A 14,253-nucleotide genomic window follows, 5' to 3' on the forward strand; every position below is an offset into this window, starting at 1 on the left:
CCTGAGACCCTTGGGGAAGAAGAGGACTGGTTGTCTTCATTAGATCAATGACAGCTTCCTTTCATCCTCCTTTCCCCCTCCTCCTCCTCATTTTTTCCTCATTTTCTCATCACAGAAGCAAAGACCTTTCTTTGGTTCTCTCTCTTGTCCCTTCACTTGACCCATCACATTCTGTCTCCTGGGTTTCCTCACACCTCTTCTTATTCGTTCTTCTTAACCTTTCTTTAGTACTCCCCATTTTTAAGGCATGCAGATCCCTCTCAGCTCCAGTTTTTGCCCTAATCTCTTTCTCTTTCTCTGCCAACACCACTTTCTAGATTCTTTCCTCCTTCCTTGTTCTTGCCTTTCTCCAATCTCTGTCTTTAAGCTTTTTCCCCCAATGTACTTTATCTCTGTCATGCCTTGCAAATTCTGTGTGCCTACCATCCCTTGCGTACAGCCTTTCCTGTCCACCCACACACCTGTAACTGCTGCTCAGAGGTCACTTTTCTCACYTGTCCCTTTGACCACATCACCTCCCTCTTCGCATTCTCCATGGGCTTCCTCTTTTTGGTTACATCAAACATCAAGTAGTCATCTTCACAGCCAGCCCCCTCGGGTTTGTGGCACTCTGCTGTCCTCAGTGGTGTGGAGGAGGCAGCCCCTGGGTCCAGGGAGGCCATGCTCCCAGGCCTCCTCTCACACAGCTCACTTCCAACCCCATGTACATCTTCCCGGGACCCTTCTGCTTGTCTCACACAAACAGCCTTAAGGGTCTTTCAGGCCATTCTTTCATATCTGATCTTAATACTCCCTTTTGCTGTGATGCCTATAAAGGTGCCGGATAGCAGATAAGACACGGGAGCACTGAGTTTTCTGAAACGCTGATGTGCTTCCTCTCACTGTTGTTCGGCTCCTCTGCCAGCCCTTGKCTGACAGTGTAGTCTTCCCAGGGCAAGGCAGTCCTTTGGCCTTTATCTGCCTGGCGCAGAGAGTCCCACACCATGATGGCAGCACCTGATCTTTTTAGTAATAATAACATTAACAAGAACAGAAGGACATATTACAGTCCCATGCTTAAGGGTCACAACAGCTACCTTAAATTAAGAAGAAACTGGCCACACAAACCTTGAGTTTTCTCCTGGAAAGGGGCTTAGCTTAGAGAGAAAATGGGAGCAGGGAGTAAAGGACTGTAGCTCCGTGCCAGCTTTCCTGAGAAATGAGAGGCTGCCCACTTGCTGGTTGATGCCTGAGTTCAGGAAAGAGGCAGGATGTCAGTGTTCCCTGGTTGAAAACAWCGCATGCTGGTTGCTGTCATGCCTATCTTGAAACACCTCATGCTACCTTTACCTTGGTASCATGCCTAACCTGGGATAATGCATGTCACTCTTAGAGCAGGTGTTTGACTGCATTGCCAGACCTAGGTTCTCCTTGGGAGCAGGGCTTACAACACTCAGGAGAACATTTCCTTCTGCTGCCTGGACAGTTGCAAGGCTGGGATCAGATCAGCATCTAGTTGCTCAGGTTTAGCTTCAGTTCTTCATTTGCCAGGAGCCTTTTTACATCCAGGAAAATGACATTTTGAGCCTGTGTTCTGGAGCTGCTGTATTCAGGTCAGGTTGTGTCTGCATTCTCATTTCCATCATCTTTCCTGAATGTGACTAACTCTTTCTGTCAGGGCTAGGTGACCAGGCATCTGTCTGAAAACAAAACAAGCCCACTTACCACATTTCCTGTTGTTCCCTAGCCTGTCCAGCCTGCCTCTGTCTCCCCCAGCTGATAACATCACATTAAAAGGTGCTGACGTATTTCCTTGCCTTGGTACTTCTAGAAGTCATCTCTGCATAAAGTCTTAGAGTTCAGTCTATTTTTAGCTCTTTTACAGGCTCCTTCTCTGACCGTGACCAGTCATTTGAACTGCCCTCTGTCCCATTTCTTCATTTGCAGTATAGGCTACTCCTTCCCTAGTTTGCAGAGCACTTGTGGGTTTGTAGCACTTGGAAGTTCTTGGAAATCATGGTAACAGTATAAAACAGTGTTGTCTAAAAGGGACCTGCACCTTATTGGCACCTAGAATTTTTTAAGGTGAGAGGAGGAAGTTGTTGGCAATACATCTGATCATATCTAACTTCTTGGGTGGGAAATTGCATATTTTCTTGTCTCTGAGGAAATGCTCTGTAGTCTCCTCTCTGTCCCCAGTCTTCTGAAAACATTAATTCTGCCAGTCACTGAAGTAATACAGCCTTTTACCTAGAAGTAGCCTAGGTGTCATAAGCAGCTATTCACTGGGCAGATAATACCTCTGTTGATCATAACCGCAGAGGAGTGGTTTCATTCCCTTTAAGTAGCTTTTTTTTTGCCAGTTCTATATGTTTGGCTAAAACATTCAGAGGTGTGTGTTGATTAAGGGTATGTGATTTGAGGGTCTGTATCTTTCTGCCTCTTGTTAATCTCTTCTGAGGGCGTTTCTGCCAAGGTGAGGTGATACTGCTCTACAGGAGGATTTTGAATGCCCTGTACAGCTTCCAGAGAGATGGGAGGAGAATGCTTTCCCCAGGCTCCTTTGCAGCACATGGCTGGCAGAAATAGTGGTGATAGATACCCCAAAAAGGGGCAAAGTGGACTCTCAGCAGTGCCAATATCCTGCTACCTCTCTCTCCCTCTTTCTCCCTCTTTCTTGGCCAGGCTTGTGGCTGGAGAGGGCAGCTAACACCTTCTTCTGGGTGGTGGATCTGACTTTGCAGCATCCCCCTGGCAGCCCCAGGAAGACTTCTGGCTGCGTCAGCCAAAACTACTGGGGACTTTGCTGCAATGCAGCACACCACACCCCCGCCGGTGCTGGGCTCCAGCCTGGACAGTTGATGCTGCTCAGCTATAGACCTGCACTGCTATGGAGTTCCCTCCTCCTCTTCCAAATTAGCCCCGATGATTTCAGATTGCTTGGCATTATCTCCCTGGGGCAGTTGGTGTCTGCAGCGTGTGTCAGCGCAGCCTCGCGCACGTTTGGTTTCACAATGTGCTGCCTGCAGAAAGCGCTCGCTCCCTGAAGGGAACGGCTGTGGTTTCATATTTCATTTCCCTTGTACACTACACCCGAATTCCAGACGCTTTCTGGCTTCACTGCTGCATGGGCTCAGAGCACAGGTCCTTTGCTGAATCCAGCAGAGACGGATAGGGCTTCCCTCAGCTCAAGGGAGTGGACCATGAAGACGTCAATTTTATTTTTGCTTTGCCTCTCAGTTTTCCCAGGCTTTTCCCAGGGCAGAGTTGTTGGAGAGGATGAAACTGGTTTTGCTGAATGTAATGTGTTCTTCTCTGGACAAATCCCACCAGAAGGATTTACCGAGCCGTTCCATGTGAAAATCTGTCAGCAGTACAACAAAGAGCCACGGTTTGCAACCCTCTACAGTACTAAGGACAAAATTCCTCTTTATTCAGCTTTTAAGTACGCAAAACCAGCCCAAAATGAGGAGGAGGACTGGCTGGTTGAACCGCAGGTAAGTCAGCCTTTCCTTCACTGTAAAGCATATGTTCCTTGAGAACATTTCCTCTGGGGTGAAGATATTAGCTGGGGATGGGATTTTGCAAAGGAGTCAAGAGCTTGTGGAACCTCTTTTAATATTAATTTACCACAACCAACTTATTTTTGTGCTTGGAAGTGGACAAATAGTTCCTTGTCCCACGGAGCTTATAATGAAAACTGAGAGGCTGCTGCATCCGCTATGGAATGTGAGGGGAAAAGAAAATCATCTTTTACCCTGTAGGATCTGTTTGTCTTGTTTAGCTAGCTATCACAGCCAGGGAGCACTGCTGGTGGATAATGGGGTTAAACATTTCAGTGTCAAGCTGAAGTTTGGTTGGTTGCCAGCATGATCCCGGTGTTGATAAGAGCTCTTTAGCTTCACTGCACAGGAATAAAACATACATTTGTGGCTCACCAAGTTGACATGGCAGCTTTTTGTTGTGTCCCTCTGTTGCAGATACAGGATAGGGAAGTGAATTACTGTGTCCTGGAATAGAAATGTTTCAGTCAAGTCAGAATTGTGCAGTATAAAGAGAACATCACTACAGCCGCAGTGTTTTTTGTCTCTTCTGGCACTTGACATGTTTAACCAGGTCCTTCAGGCTGTTATATTTAAAGGGAATCCTTAAAAAATTGCTTGTGCACTAAGAGAACAAGCACACTTTACCTGAGTTTTCTGCAATATTGCAGTTATTTCAGCAGTGAGCACGGGGAATATTGTAGCAGACACCAAGCTACCCTTGTCTATTCAGCTCAAGAAAGATTGACAATACATGAGGGTGCTCTGTTAGACCATAAACAGTCGTGTTATGAGAGCAGCTTGTTTGTGAGCAGGGCTCTCACGTGCTAGGTGCTGTATGTACTCAGAAACAAAGCTCCATCCTTGTCCCAAAAGAGTGACTGTTGTTCATTTTCCTATTGGGGTGATGAAATACTAAGGCTTTAAACACCTCCCACAAGGTCGTAGGAAGTGAAGGCAGGGATCTAAAACCCCTGTCTTCACCTTGGACCATCTCCCTGCTCTCAGGGCTGGGTTTTTAATTGCAGGAGTTCCTGGGGGCTTTTTGATCTGCTTTCCTTCCACTTTGCAGATGCCTGTAGGAGGTGTCTGCTTGCTCTTTTTAAACAGAGGGAAGCCTTTTTGCAGACTCTGTCATTATGGAGTTGAGGAAGTGTGATGAAATTTAAAGAGCAAAGAAGACCTAGACAAGTAAACATCTGCTGTCTGTGCGGTGGAGACAGCAAGGCAAAGTGGCAGAGATGAGATCYATTCCCATTTGCCTCAGCCACCGACAGCAATCGTCACCTCTAGCCACCATATCTCCTCCTGCTCCTTGCAGTCTGACTCACCAGAGCTGCTTCTGCATCTGTGCAGGCTCAAATGCCTTTTCTGCTCTTTGAACTCCTCAAAGTCCCTTCACAGCAGGTTCCCTGCTCAGGTCCCCAACACCTCTCTGCAGCCAGCTTGCTCTGTCCCTTGCCACTTCCATCTTCACACCTCACCTAGTGATGCCCCCCCCCTTGCATCTGCTAACACCTGAGCCACAATTCTTACATTTCCTGCTTCAGAAATCTACCTGAGCCCCCAAAATTATTGCTAGGCTCTACCTTTAGTTGCTCTGACTTTGCACTAGTGTAACCCCATGGGTTGCTGTGGATCTTTTCCCTGTTACACCAGGGTCTGACTTAGGCCATACTGATCAGTGGTAGTGTGAATAAACTGAGAGCTTTGAGGATTTTTCTTCCATGGAGCAAACTACTCTGACCTCTGCTAAACAAGAAAAGTCCCCTGGATTCTTTTGCCTCCTTTTTACTCTGGCTTGCTTGTTTTGTTCTTTTTCAACTCAAAAACATCCTTTAACTGACACCATTGTTCTTATTTGGAAGGATACACCGCAACCACACACATCTGACTCCTGATTTAGACAGACAAGATGCAGAGCTTTACTGAGGACCAGAGAGCCTTGGGCAAAAATGCTTTACCTGTGGAAATGCTTCCTAAGCAAGACTTAGCCTTTGACCACAAGGAAAGATCTCAGTATGGCCAACTTAGAGGAAGCTGTGTTGTGGATGGGGGGCATCTTTACTGAGCCACAAGACTGAAAGCACCTCTATCACATCAGGTGGCATCACTGGGGGAACAGGGAGGGCAGAGCAAAGATCATCTCCGTCCTGCTTATACTAATTTCCCCAATACAGTCCTAGGGGTTGGAAGCCATTCTTATTTTGTTTAAAAACATTTACTCAGGGAATTTGCCCACAGCTAATTGCATGCTCAAGTCCTTATGGCCTGGCCGTTGGCTGTAGACCCACTTACTAGAGTACAGAGATGGGATGAAGGCAGGAGCAAGGCTGTTAAGTGGCTGGACAGGCCACTCCATTTTCTTTCTCGTTAAAAAGGACCATGCCTTGGGTGAGCAGTGGAGGCTCATATCTGGGCTGATCCATGACACACTGCATGCAGAGAACACGAGTGAAAGGAGTCCAGCACCCAAAAGCCAGGAAATGCCAGGATATAAGTTTTCTTTGCTGTTGTTTTGGCCTTCCAGTTCACACATATGAATGAAGGAACCATACTCAACAACATGACCATACTGTAGTTTTCATTTTGTCAGCTACAATATGTGCAGGAGTCCCCTTCACCCATTACTGAAATACAGATACCTCTGTGGTGAAAGATAGCAGCTGTGTAGTTCAGTGGAGGAGCCACAGTTCAAGGAAGAAAACTAGGAGAAGCAATTTGGCAGAGGAATCTGTCAGAGGAAGAAATCAGGACTAAAAAATTCCTAGAAGTCTCTCAAGAAAAAAAGCACRTACACATCTCTCAGGCATCTGCTATGCAGGATCTGGAAGGGAGAAAGTGGGGAACAGATTTCACACCTGTTCTGCATGTTCTTATCAAGGCTAAGTCAGATACTTAAAAAAGCTCAGATGATCACTAAAAGGAACACTTTGCAACACCTGCTCTGCAACATAACCCCAAAAGGTTACACTGGCTATTTTCTGAATAGCTTCCTAACTGAGACAGGGATAGCCAGGTACAAACAGGCATAGCTGCATAGTGACATGTGTTTGCTTACATGCACATGCAGGGATGCAGCAAGCAGGAAGAAATCACTGTAAAAATGCTCTGCGCAGTCTGATGACTGACTAAGGGTTGTCACATGCTTTTTTGTAATAGATCGTGATGTAAGTTGTGAGGGCACTGTCTCACTCCTTGCATGCCTACCTCCTCAGGAATGCGTGTCTGAGAAACAAATGCCAAATGTAGCACAGAGGCAGTAATTGGATGGGAAACAAGAGGAATGTCAGCACCACCCACTGCTGATTGGCAGCTGGAAACTGAATTAATTCAGCAATGAAGATTGTGAAAAATTAGAGAACAGGAAGGGTAGTCTGATAAGCAGGATACTGATGTGATGCCCCAGGCTTGGGTTTGAAAACCTGCTATGCCACAGGTTTCTTCAGGGGTCAAGAGCAAATTACTTAGGTGGGTTTCACCTCCTCTGATTTCAGTCATTTAAAAACTRTATTTATGTCTGTCTCTCTTTGTGCCTTAGAGAGAGATGGAGAACTCTGGAGCTGCTTTTTCTGTCTTAAAATACAATAAGCTGGATGAGTCTCCTTGTCCTTTCATTTACTTGCTGACTACCATCAGCTAGATGACCAAGGTGGGCTTTCTGTCACCCAGCTATAGACCCTTTCTACCACAGAGGTTTGCATCTGAGCTACTCTTTTCATCTCTCTTGGTAGTCAGTCAGGAGAAACAGTCAGGAGAAACTTCTGAGGCAACTCACGTGAACTTCCTACAACAGAAACCTTGGTGTAAGATGCATTGTGCCTAATTCCTGGGAAATGAATCCCACACTAAGGCTAAATGAAATATCTCCACTGCAATCAAAGATGTAAGCATGCCTGAGGCAGTAGTGAGGAAAATGCTGTGGAGTGGGATGCTGAAGTTTGCCTGGGATTGTAAGTACTAAGGTAGGGAAGGTGGGAGGTGAGTGTCCTGTGTTGTTAAATGAAGAAACTTGACTGAAACTAGCTGACATAACATCTCTATGCCTGCCTCAATTTTTCRGTCAAGCTGTTGCCTGTAATGGAAATCTGCCTTTAATCCTCCTCTGCCCCTTCTGTAAAATGACAGCTCTCACCTTGTGTATTGCAAGGATAAACACATATAATATTGTTAGGTGGTTGGACTCAGATCTGTACAGGTATCTAGATATGTAATTTATTCTTGAATCTCCCCAAGAGTAAGGTGCTTACATGTCTGCTTGGAGCTTGCCCTTAGCTATTACAGATTCTTTGGACAGGTAGATTCATGGCTGACTCCATGAATGCAGATATGCTTTGCCTGTGCCACGAACCAAAAGCTTTCTGAGCCACTGAGGAAAGGCGGCTTGCATGCAGATTAAATATAGTGCTGGAGACAGCTTGCCTCTGGGGCTCTGTCAGAGGAGGCAAAAAAAGCTCAATAACACGAGTTATTGCAAAGCATAATATGAGTTATTATAAAGCAACAGCCCTTGGTGATGTCAGAGCCTGCTTTTGTTTTCTGACGTATGAACAACATGCGGCCRCGTATTTCCTGTTCTTTTTTAATTGCACCTAAACAATCTCAATGGTATGTGCAAAATCCTGCAGCTGAACAGGTACCTGRAAACATATTTACTTAATAGGCATCTTAAAGTTTGCGTGCACTAGCTCATAATCAGAGAAATTTAAGTTTATTCCATATGCTTAAAGTAGGCTGGGAATCTCCACAGTAAGGCGGAGCTGACTAGTCTCAGGTCTGCATCTTTTTGTGGTACAGCACCTCAATCTCCCTCCATTGTTTTCTTTAATTTGTCAAGAAGGCTGCAGGTCCCTGTAGCAGGAAAGAGACTGCAGCACTGATCTGCAATGGGAGCAAGTGCGGRTGGGTGCCCCTGAAATGACATTATGCTTAAAGGGGCCTTGGTACAAGAGGCAGTTCCCAGGCACAGCCTAGCACCTGTGCCTGCTCCCACCTCGCATATACTGTGTGATTAAACGTACCAGGTGCATCCCCCATCCCATGACACAACACTGTCATCTCGTCAAAACAGGGAAAACAGGGGAAGCCCAGGAAGGGGCTGTGATTTTATGGAGTGCTACTCAACAAATCTGGCCTTGTCAGACAGCTGCACTCCTTAGGGARAGGCTGGGGAGCATGAGGAAGAGGGTGCAAAATAAAGCAGAAGTACAGAATAAGTCTTTCTTAAGTGGTGCATTTAGAAAAACTAAGACTTGTGCATCAGCACATAGTTACTAACCTGGGTCAGGCCTCTGATCCTTTCAGCCCTGTAGCAATAAGCACCAGGTGCTTCAAAACAAAGTGCTGAAACCTCCTAGCAGGCAAATGGGGGTAATGCGGTCCTCAAAAACGGTTAATATTGATGACACTGTGACCAGCCTTAGTGCAGAGTCTCCTGAGTCTAGGCTRCAGGGACTTGGGTGATGCAAGAGGCCAGCCAAACCTCAATTTCCACAACAAGGATGATGGATAGCTACTTATGATCACTAGCACTGTCCCTTTTACACTGTTTCTCAGCAGAAGCTGACGTAGACATAATAGCTATCAAGACATATTGCAGGAAGCTGAGGTACCAAGAGGGTGCAAACCCTATGAAAGGTCTCAAGGACATAAATGGTCAGAACCATCTGTTCAAGTGCATTACAGAGGAGCCAAGGGACTAGGAAGGATGAGCGGAGAGTGATTCAAAGTAGAATATGAACTGTCTGCCATATCCATTTCCAAAATGCATATTATACAGTGCAGCAAACAGTCTCTAGGTCAGGAGCAAAGACAGCAGATTTAATTGGGCCAGCACAGTGTTGGGAGTTCAGGGCCATGGCCTTTAAGCAGATACCACATGAGGCAGTGACTACAGAGACTGGCTGCACCCCTGAATTTCTATCAACACACACAACCTCTAATCTRAGGAAGAAAATTACAGTCTGGTACACCCCTCTGGAAAGGCTGCAGACAGTGTCAAAAAGGAGTGACTAAGGGGCAGACAGAGCTGTAGTCTTCTGAAAAAGGCCTGAGCACACCATGGTGTTTAAGAGCTCTTGCTCCCACTGCTTATTACCTCCTGGTGCACGACTCTCTGTAAGGCTCCAGAAGGGATGCCCGGTGCAGCAGTTACTGCTTCCAACTCCATGGCGCAGGAATGACAAACGAGCACATAGCACAGATTCCACCGAGGACCTGTGGTGACAGTGTCCCTGCCATTTTGCCCCTGGGAGGTATGCAGTCTTTAAGGGTGAGGTTCAGACTGTTAAAGACAAGCCCTAAGAGTGCCCTATGACCTCACTGCAGCGTCTGCGTTCAAGACTGTGAAGGACAGTTCAGGTCACCTGCCATGCTGCCCTACTTGGTTCTGGCTTCTTATACAATGAATGGAGAGGGGTAAATGCCTTCTTTAGATGCCTTAAAAATCATGGCTTTTTTCTTCATTGCTTGGATTTGACAGCTCAGCTCATTCATATTTTAAGGTGCTTTAGTGAGCTGGAGGTACCACCGTCTTAGGTGGTATGAATGTGGCCCTAAATCAAGCCATCTATTGTTCTTAAAAAATATCTTCTAGAACAAGCACAAGTTAGAGGCTTAGTGCTCAATGGTTGATGAAATTCTGCAGGCCATGCTGTGCTGCGGACCAAAGTGCAGAACTGTAAGCATCCCTGCCCTGCACCTATGTGCTTGGCAGGACAGCTAAGAACAGCATACGCACCTCTGAAATACTGAAAGGAAAATAAGGAAGGAGTACAGGATGTGATCTGAGGAACACTGTGGTAGCAGTCATGATGGAAAATACACTTCACGGTCTATTTTACACATTGCTTTCGAGGAAGATAAATTGCATTCAGTAACTCTTCTCTCTGCTCTTTCAGATAGATGATCCAGAAAATGACCTGCAGGAGATGGTACATGAAGCTGATATTGTTGGCTCTGTGGCTAACCTCGGTGCAAATCAAGCCCTGACTTCGGACTATGTGGGCTCTGGTTATGAGAGAGGGCTGCTGAATCCCAGCTTGCTCAATGAGAAAGATTTCCAGATGGCCACTTACACACTGACGAACGCTGTCCCTCTGAGCCCATCTCTCAGCAAAAGCTGGCACAGAGACATCAGGAGGGTAGTGGAGCAAGCTCTGGTCCCTCATTGTTCCAAGAAAGATCATCTGTATCTCCTTGTAGGTGCTATTCCTTCCAACATCCAAGTTAATGGCAAGGTGTCAGTGCCAGAGACCCTCTGGCTGGCAGCGTGCTGTGATGCTCCAGAGGGATGGTCTTTAGCACTGGTGAAGAAAACGAAAGATGAAAACAGTTTGGCAGACCTAGCAGTGGGAGAGCTGGAGAAGCAGCTTCTAGCAGGAGTTCGGTTGTTCAAGGGCAACTGTGGGGAAGATAACCAAAGGCAGGAGAAAATGGAAGCAATAGTGCAAGCTGTTACTCAGRTCCGGTCTAAAGAGCAAGCAGGAACAAGTGATAGCCAGGAGGCCAAAGACAATGGCTTGGTGAGAAAAGTGGCTGGCATCATTGCCACCCCTTTCATCAAACTTCTGGAACTCCTCATCTACGTGTTTGTGGAGCTAGTGAAATTCATGTTTCATTTTCTGTGGCTTGTTATCAAGCGGGTTGTCAGTACTCTTCTGGATGGAGTCTACAGCCTGTGGAATGGGGTGGTTTTCTACCTTACAGAGATCAGCATGGTGCTGATCAGCATCCCATGTGATGTGGGGAAAGTCATCATCAACATCCTGCAGGGTTTTCTGGAAAATATTCAAGATGTTGCAATTTTCACCTACAAGATCCTGAGCATCCCCATGGGATTYGTCCTTCACCTTGCTGCTTTCCCTTATTACTCCATCTGTGCCATTCCCTCTGTCCTTAAAGACATAGCCACTGGGATTGGGGGCACCTTCTCACTGGTTATTGATGCCACAGCCACCCTTCTGCATGGCTTTTACTACCTTGCTGCTCACATAGCCAAAAGGTTTGTCCCTAAGGGCTCCTCTGATGACTGATAAGGATAGAAATCAAAGTTTCAAAGACAAAAAGTGAAAGAGGAGTGGGGTAATGCTTTAARATATGTGGCCAAAAGCTGTCAATTCTGTTCTGATATTTATTGTAGTGACATTAATAATAATGAACAAATTGGGGAGTAACAGGGAGGGCCAAGGTAACTTCACCAGGGGACACCACCATTGTAACTTAAGTTCTACCTATTGTAAAGTATTTGAGCTTTATGAACCGTGGGTCACAGAGTTTCTGTGATTTGCAAATATCAAGTTGCTTCCTCTGGGAGATACACTCTAAATATGGTACCAGGTTATTTCTTTCTGACTAAGATAACACTGAGACCTATGCACTGGCAGTGAACTCTACAAAACCACATTCCTGTCAGGGAGGAGGTGGTAATAAGGGGAGGATTTTAGTTGCAAAGGGTTTTCTTAAACCTGGAGAAAGGAAAAGGATGTTAAGGGTGCAAGAATTAGGGGTTGGGAAATGGTGGGGAATGTTAGGCAGGGGGGAGGGAACACAGGGCTAAATTCTGCTGTTTGTTGCACTGCTCATTTCATTGGGGTTCCACTGGTGGAGCCCAAGGAAGAGTTAGGCCGGGTGTATTTTATCTGATAGTTCTCAAGCCTTGGCCTTTCAAGGCAGCTGAAATCACGTGGATCCTGTTTTGAGGAAATACCAGCTGCCAGTTCTTTCGCGTAGTGGGAAAATACTTTCCCTTAGCCATACCAAGCTCACTTTCTCTGAACTATTCCTTGCTCTCTGGTGACCACTAAAGGTCTAAATCCCAAAGTCCTTGTTCTGGCTGGCCTGCTCCAAAGCCCAGAAAAGAGGCATGAGTCATGCTTTTGGCTTTGAATCAGATGCCCATGTTTCAGTTACCAGCCTGTCTTGCCTCCTTTTAGAGCTGACACTTCAAATATACAGCAGTATTTATGTGCTTGAGATCTCTGCGAGATGATACCCAGGCTGGATACCCAGGCTGGATACTTTCAGGCTGGAAAGCAGCAAAGTCACAGTCATCCTTCTTAGGTATGCCCTGAAAGTGCTCACATGGAGAAAATGATCCTCCCACATTTTTCTCCGGGACAGAGGAAAAGTAGCTTTGCCTTTCTCACTTGGCTGAACTGGCAGCATCAGTGGAAGTCCTTACAAACAGGGACGCAAGGAACATGGGAGAGGAGATGCATGGGGAGGGCATGGGGGAATTTTGCTGCTTTGAGGGCTATCATGTTTTTCTAGACCCTACCAGGAGAGCAGGCAGCCTGCAGAGTGGGGCAGGGCTCCGTGCTAGGGAGAGCAGATGATTCCCATTGGTGCTGTGTTACATCCCAGGGAGTGGAGATGATCTAAGGAACCAGACCTGTGGCACGCGCAGGACTTTGAGGAAGGTAGTCTGGAATCAGGAGGAAAATGACAAAAGGAATAGGATGCTCATGGCAAGTTAATTACACTTGGAAGTCCTGCCGGCATTGATGTGGCAGGACAGAGGTCTTCTGCCATCCAAGACAAGGGGAAAGGTCCACGTGGCTCTCAGCTACAGGAATCAGCAGTGCCCAGCTCAACCTGAGTCCTAGCAGCAAAGCCTCTCGTAGATCTGGGCATCTCCCTTCATTATTTGTTTTCTGAAACTGGAGAAAGGAAAAAGTGGTTRTGTCGCCCCTTTCTTATGTGAGGATTATTGACTGTTAAGGGGAAGGAGARGCGGGAGGGAGATCTAGGGCACAGCACTCATTCTGCTGCATAACTACCTCCCTAGTTAGCCCATAAGTCATTCCACAAGCAGACTTATTTATGTCAGGAGGGGCCACAACCCCTCTTCTTCACTGCTTCACCAGAAATAATGCAGTCCTCACTGATGTGAGCCGGGACTCCTGGGCACTCCCCAAATCTGGAACACCAGAGCTGGGGTGTGTGTGGAGACTTTGCAGGGAACAGTCACCRATTAGCTACACCCAGCCCCGCCGTCACAGCTGAGCCAGGAGAGTAGAAACGCACGCTGATAGCGGAGTAGGGCACAGTGGCATTGCCRTTCTCCAGGGCTTCGCTCAGCTCTGCTCCCTCTTTCCATCAGGTAGGGGCTAGGGGAGGGAGTGCTAATTTCTTGCTACAGCTCTGTCTGTTGGGGAGACACTCTTGGTGTCAGCAGCAGCATTGGGTCTGGCTGACAGACTYGGCATGTGACTCGGAGTGTGCAAAAGGCCATCAGGAGTCTGACAAGGCCATGCATGGCCCCTGCCCTTGATCCCCACTTGTGTCCTCCTTCCCTTTGGTGCTGGGTTAGTTGTGAACCCCCAGCCTGATGTAGCGGCACATAATGAACCACACTCTTAGCCTGGAGGTAACTCAGTGCTGCCATCTGTGCTGCGGACACCACCTGCGCCATGTGGCTTGTGACTAACCCTGAAYTGAAGAAAACCCATTACTCAAGATGGCAACTTTGCCTCTTTCCCTCACACTGAATAAAGAAGGGGCTGAGCTGAGGAGATCAGGTTCAGGGGGCGAAAGAGAGTTGGCCGGTTCATATCTGCCCTGTCCTCAAGTGGCAGGTTGTTTCCTTAGCTCAGGGGACTGTGTGTGCACGTCTCAGACCAGCACGCCATGAAGGTGTGTCCTTACCAGGTAACACACCCTTCAGCAACGTTGCTAGTAGCAGCTCAGCAGTGGGGAGGCTCTGGGCTGGCAGGGTTAGAGATCACCTCAT

At 46.9% G+C, this 14,253-nt stretch overlaps 1 protein-coding gene across 1 annotated transcript in view; it reads left to right on the forward strand.

Annotated features, from left to right (window-relative positions):
- ENDOD1 (endonuclease domain containing 1) overlaps positions 1–11,657 on the forward strand; it is a 24,110-nt gene extending 12,453 nt beyond the window's left edge. Inside the window, exons 2-3 of the mRNA XM_026069406.1 lie at positions 3,084–3,476; positions 10,421–11,657. Coding sequence (XP_025925191.1) covers positions 3,084–3,476; positions 10,421–11,554 — 1,527 coding nt within the window. The 3' untranslated portion in view covers positions 11,555–11,657. The remainder of the gene's footprint in view (positions 1–3,083; positions 3,477–10,420) is intronic.
- The last annotated feature ends 2,596 nt before the right edge of the window (positions 11,658–14,253 follow it).

The sequence above is a fragment of the Apteryx rowi genome, unplaced genomic scaffold (assembly GCF_003343035.1).
Source record: "Apteryx rowi isolate R43461 unplaced genomic scaffold, aptRow1 scaffold_294, whole genome shotgun sequence".
Classification (NCBI taxonomy): Eukaryota; Metazoa; Chordata; class Aves; order Apterygiformes; family Apterygidae; genus Apteryx; species Apteryx rowi.